The 14348-nt window shown below is 41.3% G+C and overlaps 1 protein-coding gene across 1 annotated transcript in view; it reads right to left on the bottom strand.

Annotated features, from left to right (window-relative positions):
- Window positions 1–14348, bottom strand: part of MEGF10 (multiple EGF like domains 10) — a 129580-nt gene that overhangs the window by 27951 nt on the left and 87281 nt on the right. The window contains exons 9-12 of the mRNA XM_090279072.1: window positions 11933–12107; window positions 10522–10642; window positions 9640–9803; window positions 7357–7459 (exon numbers count right to left, since the gene is read on the bottom strand). Coding sequence (XP_090135198.1) covers window positions 7357–7459; window positions 9640–9803; window positions 10522–10642; window positions 11933–12107 — 563 coding nt within the window. The remainder of the gene's footprint in view (window positions 1–7356; window positions 7460–9639; window positions 9804–10521; window positions 10643–11932; window positions 12108–14348) is intronic.

Genomic DNA, 14348 nt, shown 5'->3' with positions numbered 1-14348 from the left:
AGGAAATGATTTCAGGTCAGTTCTTGTTCCTGAGCTATAAGCTATTAAACCTGTAGTAGAGCCAAGAGAGTGATTTGTTCATAATAATGGGGCTTGGTAATTATAGAAGAAAGGGACTATGGTATTAAGTCATAGCATTTTTCTGCTTTTCTAGTCCTCTGGCCAGGAAAGTGGTGGCACCCTGTAGTGTAAGAGGTCACTCGCTGGGGTGCCCACGTCTGACCACGCACGCAGCGTCTGCTGGAGAGACCAGGCGCGCCTTTCTGCAGGCTGGGAGCTAGTGCACTTAGATCCAAGTGCCCGGCACCTAAGCACCGTGGCTGAAACAACTTGGAGACACTCAACACATGGTTAAATTTGTCAGGTATTTGGATACTGTGAATGTCAAAGATCCATTAAAAAAGAATCTGCTTTATAGAAAGAACCAAGTTGGAAGAAAATAACCAGTATGTCATGTAAATCAGAGATGTTTGCATTTGCATCTATAAGAGAAAAGCATCCGAAAGCATGACCTGACTTAGAGTGCACCCAGATAAAAACAGAGACTGAACGGACTGCTAGGCAGATTGGGAGATCTGGGAACTTTAGTTTTTCTCTGCAGCCTTTTTTGGGGGGAAAGGCAAGCCCTTCCCTTCACCCTCCCTTCAGGGACCCCACATTCTACTTTTATATGACTCCCTCCCCTCAAGACCATGTGGACAGACAGACCTGCATACACATTCTCCACCCTTCACTACCCTGAAGAGTCAGATAGCGAGTCATTTGCACTCATGGGTGATTAGATGCATGCTCACAGAAACTCATTTGCACTTGAATCTGCACTTACATGGCACTGGATAAGGAAAGGGAGGCCTCCCCTTATAATAATTCAGGTATTTCTCAGCTGCATGGGAGATCCCGTTAGGAGAGATCAGCACCTGAAGTAGCAGTTCACTTACTCAGCTGGCCAAACTTGGTGTGTTTGGGGAGGTTAGAAAGGGGAGCTGTCCTTTTGGAGCGGGACTGGGACCACTGTAGGCCTAGTTCTGCTCGCTGGGCAGAGTGAGAAGCCTCTTCTCATAAACTCGCCTCCAGGTTTTCCTTCTTCCAATGTTCCCCTTCCTGGCTGGACTCAGGTAAGCAGCCCACCTCTCTTCCTCTTCTCCTTTCCCCTCCTTTCCATCACACCATGCCCTGCTGGTCCTTTCCTCTTCCCCAAGACTCCTGGAGGTTGGTGTGGCATCCTAATCACTTTCAATATATCACTTTACCAGATGATCTTTTTATTTACTGACATGAACGCATGCCTTAGCCTCTTGTCATCTTTTGCAACTGGTTATAAGACTCTGTCACACAAGTGCTCCCCTTCAATAACAAGGGTAGCAGGGCACAACAGAGGCCAGTCTACAGTCTGGGAAAAGCCACTGCATGGACCACCACCAAGACAATTTCTGAAATGACTGACAGGTCATACACCATACAACCAGGCCAGGGCTAGGTCAGGACAAAAATCCAGCTCACACTCTAGCTCCCAAGAAGTGCACCCTTAGGAATCTCCAAATTTGTGCAAAAAGTGCTTTCTGTGTTGGCAACGGTACTGTCCTCCTCCTCCTCACCCACCCTCCACGTTGCCATTCAGTAGGCGGTGGCTTGAGGTGGGGACTGGGAATATGACAGTTAAAAGAGTTCCTAGGTGACACTGAGCTTGGCCAGGGCTGAGGACCACTCTGGAGACTGCATATGTTCCCCAAAGTTGGAATGAGATCTTGAATTAGCTGTAATGTTCAGTGATGGGGTGTTCTGGCTGCCTGAACTCAGAGCAGAAAGGAAGAAAAATGTTAGCATGTTTCTACTGTTTTTGAAAAAGACTTTATAAAGCGTACCACTCCACTACTTTGGAAATGCACACACACACACACACACATACACACACACACACCACAAATTATATTTCATTGACACCTGGAATTCCAGAATACTCATTTTGAAAAGCCAGTCTCATTTTATAGCTCTGTGTGTGTGTGTGTGTGTGTGTGTGTGTGTGTGTAGCAGAGGTGTGGGAGAACAAGCACAAGCCCAAGACACAGCCTATATCCTGACAGGTATTTAATTTCTTACCCATTTTTTTTTACTGAAATCTGCCCCCTTTTGATAAAGTAGTCCATTGATTAAAAATGTCAATAAATTACGATTTTAAATAACCACATATAATAAAAGTGCATGTGTTTTCCTTTTGAAAATGGGACATTCTTTTTGGATATGATATCTGGGATGTCAGATGCAACTTAGGTTTTGGTTAACCTATGTGGTAGTACATTATGAAGAATTTTTCATGACCATGTAAGATGAGGTTATCAGTTATAGCAGAAATGAACAAAAGTTTCAGTTCCTTTAAGAGATAAAGACAGTCAAACATTAGGAAAGAAGGTGAAGTTATTAGTGGTGGATAAGCCCAATGGTAAGAAAGCAAGCCAAATTCCTTAGTATATTAGTAGCATATGACTTCCTAGCTTCAGTGTATCAGTTTCTTTGTAAAGACGGACATGACTCTTCTGACCCCTACAGCTGGCTCCAACCTCGGAGGCCTGATCAGCCTCCCACGGTCAGCGACAGAGCACTGTTGGTGCCTCTACGCCACTTTGTAGACTTCGTCAGGGGAAGTGCCCAGATCCCTGTGTTAAGAGTTCACCAATTCCTTCACAAAGCCTCACTGTTAACCCACACGTTGTTACCCTGTCCAGCAATTCTTCACATTTTACCTGCAGCAATCTCAGCAATGGGGAGCAGAGGAAACACAAACACTTGTTTCCCTGGGCTGATGTATTGATTTGTCCCTGAAACTGGTGTTTAAGAGGAAAGCAACCCTTTCTTTATACTAGAAAAGGTCCTTTCAAGGTACTTAACCAAAACAAGTTTATAATGAAAAATCATGAGCCTACCCAGTGTTGATAATGTAATGATGTTCTGTGTAAATAATACAGAGGTTACCCTTCTTTTACTTTTCTTTTAGAAAAATAAGCCAATCCTTGACCCAACTGTAGGGCGCTTTCTGGAACTTCAGGAACTCTCTTTCCTTGAGAGACATTTGTTTATGCCATGTGTGTTCTGTGAATGTGGGAATGACCATTCTAAAAACAAACAAACAAACAAACAAACAATAACAAAAAACATTTCACAGCAGCCTTTGATACTTGCAGACCCAACGTGTACACAGTAGACCCAGGTGAACAAGCCACTGGGGCAATGAGCAAAGAAATGGTGGGCAACATGTAATAGAACAACAGGAAGCAGCAAAACTCCCCCTCTTTGGGAAGCAGACCAGTCACAGATGGACAATGGATTACAAGATTATGTTGTGTGACAAAGCCACTGCATTCCCGCAGGAGCTCCCCAGGTCTAAGGCCAGATGCAATGATTTGTCTTACCCCATGACCCAGACTGTGGAATGCAATGAACACATTTTGTGACTGGCTTCAGGCCAAATCCCAGCTCCTGATTTTCTCATGTACATGAGGGTATGCCTTTCACAGGCTGATCCTAAATCATTGAAGCAGGTGGATACTGGTGTGCTCAGGAACACCTCACATTTCCTCTTTATTCATAAGATAAACATAGATTTGGTGGAGTTTTGACCAAAACAAATGATATAGCCTCACTGTAAGGGAATTTCTGAATTTGCTTGAGGTTTAAAATGCTACTTAGCTTCACTGCGGTCATTGAAACTTAGTGTTGGTCACTCCATTTGAGAACTTCAAGAATTCTTGTGTCTCAAAATCTGCTTTAATCCCTGAAGTAATGTAGTTTTAACATTTAGTAACTGAGAACCAAACAGAAACACGAGAAGGTGGAACTTCATATTGTGAAATCTGAGTTATCTCAGTCTTTGCAAGTCAAAGAGGAGCTAGAAGGCCAAGGAGTCCTTGTGTCTGTGGGTAGTTCCTATTAACAAAAAATAGAGTCCATTACACCAGCCAGAGCCTGTTTCCCAAGGTAGCCCTCAGATGTCAGAAATCAAGTACATGACAGTTCGTCTCAGTTTATTACTGTCAGAAGCCAAAGCAGCTCTCAACAAATTCTAACCACTGAAGAGGCTACTAATGACATCCTGTGTTCAAGGATCTGAAGATTTAATGGTGTTAGGTTGGCAATACTCCCCACATTGATCTACAGATGCAATCCTCATTAAGTTTCCCCTTATTTCTTTGCAGTAATTGACATACTAATATGGAAATTCAAGGGACCCAAAACAGTGAAAACAATGTTGAAAAAGAAGACCAAAATTAGAACACACACTTCCCAATTTTAAAGTTTTCTACCAAGCTACAACAGTCAAACAGTACGGTACTGGACTAAGGAGAGACAGATATATCAATGAAACAGAAGTGGGAGTCTAGAAATAAACTCTCCCACATTCACGGTCAATTGATTTTTGACAAGAATGTCAAGACAATTAAATGGAGAATAGTCTTTTCAACAACTGGTGCTGGGACAACTAGATATTAACATGCAAAAGAATGAAGTCGAACACTTATCTTATACCATATATTAAAAAATGAACTCAAAATGGATCAAAGACCTACACATAAAGCTAAAAGTGTAAAAGCTAAAACTATAAAATTCTTAGAAGAATATATAAGCATAAATATTTGTGATCTTGGATTAGTCAACAGTTTCTTACATTTGATGACAAAAGCATAAGCAACAAAAGGAAAAAAAATGACAAACTAGACCTCATTAAAATAAACACTTTTCTGCTGCAAAAGTCACCATCAAAAAAGTGAACAAAGTAAATCATAGAATGAGAGAAACTATTTGCAAGTCATGTATCTAATAAGGGACATATATCTAGACTATATGAAGAACTATTACAACTCAATAATAAAAAGACCAATATCATAATTAAAAATAAACAAAACTATGTATAGATATTTCAACAAAGAAGATATACAGATGTCCAATAACCACATGAAAATAACTGAAACATCATTATTCATTGGGAAGGTACAAATCAAAAACAATGAGATACTATTTCCCACCAACTATAATATAATAGCATAATCAAACAGGCAGATAATAACAAATGATAGTGTGTATATGCAAAAATTGGAACCCTCAAACATTGCTAGTAGGAGCATAAAGTGGTGCAGCTTAGCAATTCTTTTTAGTTTTTAATTTTTTAAAAGGTTAGAATTACCATATGACCCAGAAATTCCACTTCTAAATATATATCCAAATTCTATACATCCATACAAAAACTTACTTAGAAATAGCCAAAAAATGGAAACAACCCAAATACCTATCAATTATGTATGGGTAAGTAAAATGTGGTCTATCCATATAATGGAATATTATTTGGCAGTCAAAATAAATGAAGTGCTGATATATGCTCCAATAGAGATGAAACTTGCAAACAAATGTTAAGTGAAGGAAACCAGTCACAAAACACCACATACTGTATGAGTCCATACAATATCCAGAATAGACAAAACTACAGAGGCAGAAAGTAAGATTAGTGGTTGCCTAGGTAGGGGGAGGAGGAAGTAGGAAGGATTGAGGGTAAATGGGGAATTAATGCTAGTGAGAACTAACTTTTCAAGGTGATAAAAATCTTCTAAAATTGATCACAGTGTACAATTTTTTGAATACACTAAAAACCACTGAATTGTACACTTTAAACTGGTTAATTCTATAGTATATGATTATATATATATATATATATATATATATAGAGAGAGAGAGAGAGAGAGAGAGAGAGAGAGAGAGAGATTGATTGACTGTGATCGGTGAATAGCAGCACTGATCATCATGGTCCTCTAATATAATTCTTAGAAGTCCTCACCCAGAGTGAAAATAAATCTCAGCATAACTGCCCTCTACTCTAGCACCTCCTGGAAAAAGTCTGTGTAGCGCAGGTGGGTGCAGTAGTTAAAAGAGCTACATACACAATGGGGTGCATTAGTGCACACCCTCTCACATTTATTGACTCTGGGACCTTAGTTCAGCCATTTAACATTTCTTTGCCTCAGCTTCCTCATCTGTAAAGCGGAGAAAATAAATAATATTTCCTACCTCATAGAGTTATGAACCTGAAGTAAGCACTCAATAAGCGTTACTTATTATTATTTCTCTAGAGTCTTCTTTGTAAGCATTTTTGCTAAAAAGTACAACCATCCTGATGCCACAATTTATTAAATGTGACATCTCTGGTACAGAAGCCTAAGATTCTCTTCTGAAAGATTCACCTTCTGAAAATATGGACCATCACTAATGAGAATATTTAGCTTGTTCCTACAAATTTCTTTTAGAGGATAAGTTGAAACATTTTGGAGGATGTTGAAGCATTAATATAGAAACAGTTTCTTACTCTTTTCTCTCTTCTCTAAACATATACAAATATATTTCGATACAAATACAATATAAATACAAACACACATGCACATACAAATGACTTCAAAGAGAAGGTAATTGTAAAAGGAAGCTCTGGTTCATTTAACTACCTCTAATCCAGTCCCTAGTAAAACAAGATTTCACTTTAAATTGGCAAAACAGCAATCAATATTTTATTTTACTTTCAGCAGAAATAGTCATCAATATGTTCAGTTCATTGATCACAATATTCAATAACTGTCCTACTGCATTGCCATTTGTAGGTTTTCTTACAAAGTATTTAAAGGTTCATTTTGTCTTTTTTTTTTTAGGAGACTTGATTTGATGTATAAAAAAGAATAGGATTCCAAGTTGCTTTGGCATTTAGTGCCATCTTTCAAGTCCGTACATCATAAGCAAAAACTGTTCTTTTTTAAGAGCCCTGTTAGTTTGTTAAACTTCCTGGCTGAAACCATGAAGTCATAAATCAGGAGAAACTTGGTTACAAAATTAATATTCAACCACATTATGAATTTTTATGATGAACATTATTATAAGAAAAAGTAACTTTAAAAATTTTATTTCTAGTAATGAATATTTTAATATTTTCATATTGACCATGTTAATATTTAATACTTCTGTTTTAGTAAGGTGAGCTTAATTACATTCTTATGGTTCAATCATTCTTTCCTTAATGCTCAAAAATAGCACAGAGATCTTGTTAAACTCTTCAAAGCAATTCACACTTTCCCCTCTTCCTGACCTGAATTCTTACAGTTGCATCTTCCACGAAAGCTCAGGAGAACTGCCCTTGTACAATTCAGCAAAGAGTTATTCCTGGATTACAGATGAATTAGGCCTAATAGTAATATTTCTCGGGTAAAACTCTGACAGCTTACCGGAGATGACTATTTTCATTTTTTCTGTACAGCTGACCTGTATGTGTTTGTTTGAAACAGCAAGGATCAGCATTAGGCACAGAGTGGCGTGTTTCCCGTTTCCCGGGCTCACCTGACCATCCGGGGAGGCAGCGGCAGTGGCCCGTGGTGGGGTGGCAGCCATCCGCGTGGCTGCAGTCGCAGCGCTCGGCGCAGTTCAGCCCATACGTGCCGTCCTGCAAGGAAGACAGCGATGAGGACGTAGGAAATCCGACATTGGGAGACGAGGCGAAGGGGGCCACAGTCAGCCGTTTCAGGTACAGCACCCTCCTCCTCTCCCAAACGCCCCTCAGCAACATCCATCCTAATCCCCTCTTTCTATGTCTTCTTGGCCCCGAAAATATAGGCTCCAGGAGGTCAGTGTTTTCAAGTCCTTCAAACCCTAGTTTAGCTCTGGCATATGGTTGGGACATATGAATGGTGAAATCAATGGTATTAATATGCTGATATGCATACATGCAGATGTATATAAGTATGCCAACTAATTTAAATAATCTTTCTTATCGTAAACCACAACTAGTAAACATATTTTCTTTGCTCCTAAAGACTTTTGTAAAATACTTCAATGTTCCCTACAAGGCATTCTATTCTTTAGTGGAAGGGGAGGAGCCAGACCCACATAGAGAAGGTCCAAATTTTTTAAAAGTTTTATAGCTCTAATTGAATTAACTTTGTTTCCATAAGTTGCCAATTGAATATGTGGAACTGCATGTAAAAACAGAAGTCTTCTGTCACTTTTTCTAATGAATATCCTCCTTTTGATGAAGACGTCTAGACAAAATGGGATGTCCCGATTCAGGATTCCGAGAGCACGAAGTGCGTGCCGGCACACCCTCCTCCCGGTCCCCACCCCAGACCTCGGTGCTCTCACACCCACGTTCGTCAGTTTTGTTGGTCCACCGCAGACGAGACTCTTTGTAGATGTGATCATCTAGTCTGCGGGAGAGGAGTGGAAAGCTGTGCGTTGACAAACCCCACTCTTTCATGCCGGATCCTGAGGATCTGAGGGAGAGCGCTGGAGACCCCCCACACCACCCAGCACTAAGGAAAACACGGGTGCGCAGCTACCCAAGGGGCGGAGCCTGCGCGCCAACACGAAACAGGCCATGGGAGCGAGATGGCATAATCACTGTCCAGATTATTTAACTTACTAAAATAAAATAAATCATTTGTTAGGCCCCACTAATGTTTGATGGGGTTGCACAGTATATAGCTTTGCTACCATATGAACCACCAAAGTACCAGCTTTGCTGATTTAGTAATGCCTCTACTATAAAAATAATTTAAAAAAAAAATCAAGATGGTGCCAGAGGCTTTGTTTTGTCCACAGATTGGGAATGAAAGGCGATATGCAAGCCCATGTAAGAGCACTGATAGTCTGTTCACTGGTGAATGAGAGGCAGCAAAGCTAACTTAATTTTGTCCCCTTTAAGGGTTTGCAGGGCATGAAATAGCCCAGGGCAGGCCCTCTTGGCTTTGGGAAATGGGTTGTACTTAATGAGGAGGAAGCCCAGGGATAAGAGAACCTCTACAAAAGGCCCTCGTGAGGCGCTCTGGTCAGGGGATCACAGGGTCATCTTGTTATCAGATGTTCTCCAAGAACCAGAGAACACACACCACAAAGAGAAGGCTTAAGGGCTCAGGAAAAAAGACTCATAATAGGCAGAAAGAATGATGGAAAAGAAGGAAGAAATGGCCATGTGCTTCATTCAGGAAGAAAGAGAAGTCACATTACTGTAGAATGCGCTTCCCAGTTGCACCTCTGTCAGCCTGTGGTTGACAGAGTGTGGGATTTCTAATGACGAACATCTCCAAAGCATATCAGTGATGAAGTAGGGAAATCTTTAGGGATTCTTGTGACTCCAAAGATATGTGCATTAAAAGATAGCTGTTTCCAAACCTTCTTTCACTACCTCAATGAGCATTTCTGGGACACCAACACCACCCTCTTCCATTCCCTGCCACTTTCCACCCCAAAGGCTGGAGGATTCCCATTACAATGGAAACACACTATTTGGAGAGTATATGGGCATACACTGGGTGATGAATAAATGCTGTTGACTGGCTGCCAGGAAGAGATGGGTGCATAAGAAAATAGATGGGGGGGGGGGCAATGAAGGGGACCTGAGTAGAGATGAAGAAAGAGTGTTTCTCACAAAGCTACCTAACGAATTTCCATGTTTACCCCTTTTCCAGTCCTATATCCACTCTAAGTTTAAATACCTTGATTCTTCTAATAGTTCTTGAGGTTTGGTTTGCACTCAAGACACTTCCAATCAGAAAAACTGCAAGAAGAGGCTAACTCTTGGGCATCAGCTCCCAGGCGTTCCCAGCTGGGGTACCAGTTTGGTCGTACCTGGCAGGGCAGCTCACATTTCTCCCCACGCCATCCAGGTGCACAGGTGCACGTCCCATCCAGGGTGTTGCAGGCTCCGCCGTTGAGGCACTGGCACGTTAAGTTACAGCCAAAGCCCCATGTGCCGCTGGGGCAGCTGATGGAACAGTCCACGCCGTGCCAGCCTGCCATGACCAGAACGCAGATCATGTGAGGGAACAGAGGCAGCAGGGAACCACTTTCCCTTTAGAAGCATCTTTGAGATGTATAGCGGTGTCCCCAGCCCCAGCACAGAGATGAAAAGAAGCACCCAAACAACTGTGTGTGCTGTGTGATCTGTCATGCAGACGCCAATATGAGAAATGCTACTGAGTAGAGACATGGAGTGGGGGCCCCTTTGATGTATAGTGAGGCTATGTTCAGGCTGGCAAAGTGAAATATTTGTCTTTAAAGTGGGACCCTGTTAACTATGAACACTGAGTATCTAGGATGCTGGCTGCTGCAAAAATGCTGGACAAACACATCCTGGTGCTCACACAAAATCGGTGCTTAGCTGCATTTTTCATCATGACTCCACGTCAGTAAATTTTGGGTCATGAACACATGTCTGCTTGGCTTACTCATCCCCAAAGTGCAGAGATGCACAGACTTCTGGAGCTGGCGGCAACTTCAGAGATTATCTCCTAAGAATGAGCCTGTTCCCTGGACTCATCAGAGACCATCTCCTCTGAGCCTCTTCCCAAGACTCATGAGAGTAGGAGAATCCACCCTCGCTGAAGGGCTTGCTGAGATCAGGCATTAAATCTTAGCACAGCAGGACCTAGAACCCTAGTCAAGTTTTCTTCCCTGTGAATTCAGAAGATAACAGGACCCAGACCAGAAAAAAGACTATTACTCACTTACCTGCCTTGCAAGTACATGAGCCGTCCACAGGAGAGCAGACAGCATCATTCTTACAGCCACAGAGAGACGAACAGTTTACCCCATAGGTTCCCAGAGGGCACGGGGCAGAGCAGTCAGTTCCCTAGACAGGCGCAAACAGGAAAATGTGTGCAACTCTACCCACTGAAATAAGGCCAACACAAATAAACGAAAATATACCTTGGTGATGCTAATTATACTCCCTCTCCAATTATAACACATTGTATATTAAAAAGTTGCTGTAATGTCACCACTATACAAATTTAGAGGTTCAAGGGCAATGCTAGCTGGCCTGTGTTTATGATACAGTATTGAATAACACCCAAAAAAGCCTCCTGCCTTCATTAGTTTTTCTTTGTAGCAAATACAAAACCTTTTGTCCTTGCTCAGACAAGTAGCTATATAATGATAGACTGTAGCTGGAAAATTATTGTCAGTAAATAAACATAAACATGAACTATACATTAAATTGCAGTGCTTCCTAGACTTCCTCATATAATAAGTAATTTGATCAGTCGGTGCAGCAGGGGAACAGCCCACATGATTCAATTTATTATCTGACAGCGAGCCTGAAACATAGAAGTTAGTTACCAAAGGTGACTGGAGGTCACCTACTCTTAAAACAGAGGGGACTCTAAGACAAGGCAGATTCAAGGGCTCAACCAAAGGACTGTGGCATAGGTTAGAAAACCCTGTAAAGAGCCTCTCAGCTCAGAGACTTTATGATCTCCTTGTTCTGCGTGACATGTTCTGGAATAATCATCAACGTCCTTCACAGTTTAATATCCTCCTCTTTAAACTGGGAGAACATAATTCAAGAACAGTCTATTTTCCTTTAAAACAAAGATTCCTGGTCTGTAGCTAAGATAGCCCAGAATCTAGGTAAAATTCTGCTCTATCAGCATATGTAGGCATTTTTTTAAGTCCTAGATTCTCAGAGAGACCAAAAAACTTAGGTACTACTACTAACCATCACACATAAAAACATAATAAATGCTAACTTGATATATTATGTGCTTCTAAATTACATGGAATTAAGAGAGAAACTGTTGACAATAATATATATCCTACTTGGAAAAGTAATTTCTTTGTTGCCTATAAAACAGTGAAATGATTGTGTAAAGAATAATCATAATACATCATACTTCATGACATATATTAATTAAATAATTAATGATTAATGCCACATTTATAGTTTAACCAGATTCCAGTCATCATTCTAAGGTAATTACTTATATCACTTATTAATAGTTTTCTCTCTACTCTTTTTCTGGTTAATGATGGGACTGATTTTAGCATATCCATGTACTTCAGTAAAGGTCATGTAAGTCATGGCATCAATATACTCCACACCGCACCCCTGTCCCCTTCCTCCAGAGCCTGTGCCACTTACTTTAAATCCTGGGGCACAGGTGCACTTTCCAGTCACACTGTCACAGTCAGCCCCATTTTGGCAGCTGCAGATCTGTTGGCAGGCTTCCCCGTAGAATCCAGGAGAGCACGTCTCATTACAGTAGAGTCCCGACCAGCCAGGCTTGCAGGCACACTCACCAGACATGGGGTGACAGCTGAGAGCATGGATGAAAGGAGCAAGTCACTCTCTGGTAAACATGACACCCAAGGCCCATGCAAATGTTGCTTTAGTCATGATCACTAAATGTGTGGGTAATTCCATGTACAATCATTTGAACTTCATTCCCAGGCTTGGTGTGATTTAATTAATTGGCTGAAACCTGATGGGTACTACAGAAATGTTGCATGAAATCAGCGTCATGCTCTAAGGCAATGAAGGTCACAACTGTGTCCTTTTGTCTGAATTTCATTTGAATTTTCATAAATCAAAAGCCCTGATTCAATACAAGGTTGACACAATGAGAAGATCTAAAGGACTCCATCCAATGAACAAAACCAAATCAGTTAACCAGGGTGATGTCCAAAAAACTTGAAAAGCTGCAACCTTTTCAGTCTGTTTCTTCTCTAAGCTCCATATACCTGGTAGCAGTGCAGCTGTCTCTACCTGAAACAACAGCTGCACTGATGGGCCAGGCAGCCAGCTGTTGCTCCACAGCAAATGGACCCATCAGCTGCGCTAAGAAGCACGTGTTACTGAGGTTGACACCATACGGCACCCTCTGGCACTCAAAACACATGAGCTTCTCACCAAGGAAAAGCTTAACAATCAAGCTAGCTCTGTTCACAATTGGAAGACTGTTAGAGATGGGCTTCCTCTCTAGAGATTAAACCTTTCCCTTAAGTAGGGTCAACAACAAAATCTACTATTGCATCCAGATGGTTGCTAAAGAACTGCTCATTGGAGGACTGTTCATAGATTTTCTGTTCTCAGAAAGAATGATTCCCTGGGATGGATGAAGACTGAGGATGTAATTCCAGGTGTCCCACTGCCTGGGTAACCATAGTGAAGACATACGACCTCTCTCTCTGGGCCTGACAGCCTAGTCTGTCAAGTGAGGGTCTCACCAACACCCTTACAGGTTAGATGGTTTGTTCCCCATTTTCAGAAATTTATATAAATATACTTTTAGGCCCCTATTACAACTGAATTCCCACAAGCAGAGGCCGAGGCATCTATCACAAGCTTTACTTAGAAAATATGGCATGAAGAATTATCCAAGTACAACCCTATATTTAAGATGGTCACTTAGATATAGAAAGTTTGAATTTGGGAGACAAGGGTCTGAGTCTCAGATCTACTTACATTTATGCAGATTTAGTTATCTGCTGTTTATCCTTGGGCAAGCACCTGGCATCTCAATAGCATCTCAAACTTAACACATCAAACACTGAACCTTGTGCTTCCTTTTCTTCATTCCTCACCTGGTGTCTATTCCCAACTCTCCCCATCAAAGTAATGGCACCTCCAGTCACTCAGTTATTTAAACTAAACCTTGGAGTTTTTCTTGGTAAGTCCTTCTCCCTCATCACCCATACCCACTTCATCACTAGGAACCTAACCATCCTAACTCCAAAATATATCTTGGATCCCTCTACGTCTCTTCACCCTCACTGTCACCACCCTACTTGTTCCAAGCCAACATCATCTATCCCCTAAACTCCTGAATAGCCTTCTAACTTTTCTCCCTGCATCCATTCATGCCTCATCACCTAAGAATAGATCATATTGTATCGTTTTCCTAAAACTCTTCAAAGGCTCCCCCACTACACTTAGAATAAAATATCTATACTGTTTAATATAGCTAGAGTGATCATATAATTGTAAAAACCAGGATAGTTTTAAGAGTGAAAAAAGTTACTAATAATTACATTAGGACAACAGTCCTAAACCAGACAGTCCTTGGGACACCAGACAAAAGATCACCCTGAATATGGCCCAATGGCCCCCATCATCTGATCACTGCCTACTTCCTAACCTCTTCTTTCATTTCTCGCTCCTTATTACTATGCTCAACTGCTATAGATTTAATTTGTGAAAAACAAACAAAAAAAGGCAGTGAGAGTTTTCAACTTGGGGAGGGGGAGTCTCAGATGGGCTATTCCATATATCTAGAATTCTGTTTCCCACTTTCCCTAGCTCTCTCCATCTTCCCTTTCCAGTCTGAGCTTAAATAGTACCTGTTCCTTAGAGAAGCCTTCCCTGACTACTTATATTTAAAACAGGCCTCTCCTGTCATTCTCTTTCATGGCACCCTGCTCTTCCTCCTCATCTCACTTATTATAGTCTATAATCTAGGTTTATTTTTATAATCTGCCCTGGCTGGTTTAGCTCAGTGGATTGAGCGTCGGCCTGCGAGCTAAGTGTCGCTGGTTCGATCTTCCAGTCAGGGTACATC

This window comes from Furipterus horrens, unplaced genomic scaffold (genome assembly GCF_987537825.1).
Source record: "Furipterus horrens unplaced genomic scaffold, mFurHor1.1.pri manual_scaffold_5, whole genome shotgun sequence".
NCBI classification, from domain to species: domain Eukaryota; kingdom Metazoa; phylum Chordata; class Mammalia; order Chiroptera; family Furipteridae; genus Furipterus; species Furipterus horrens.
Note: the sequence above shows the minus strand (reverse complement) of the source record. Positions and strands in the feature narration are given on the sequence as shown.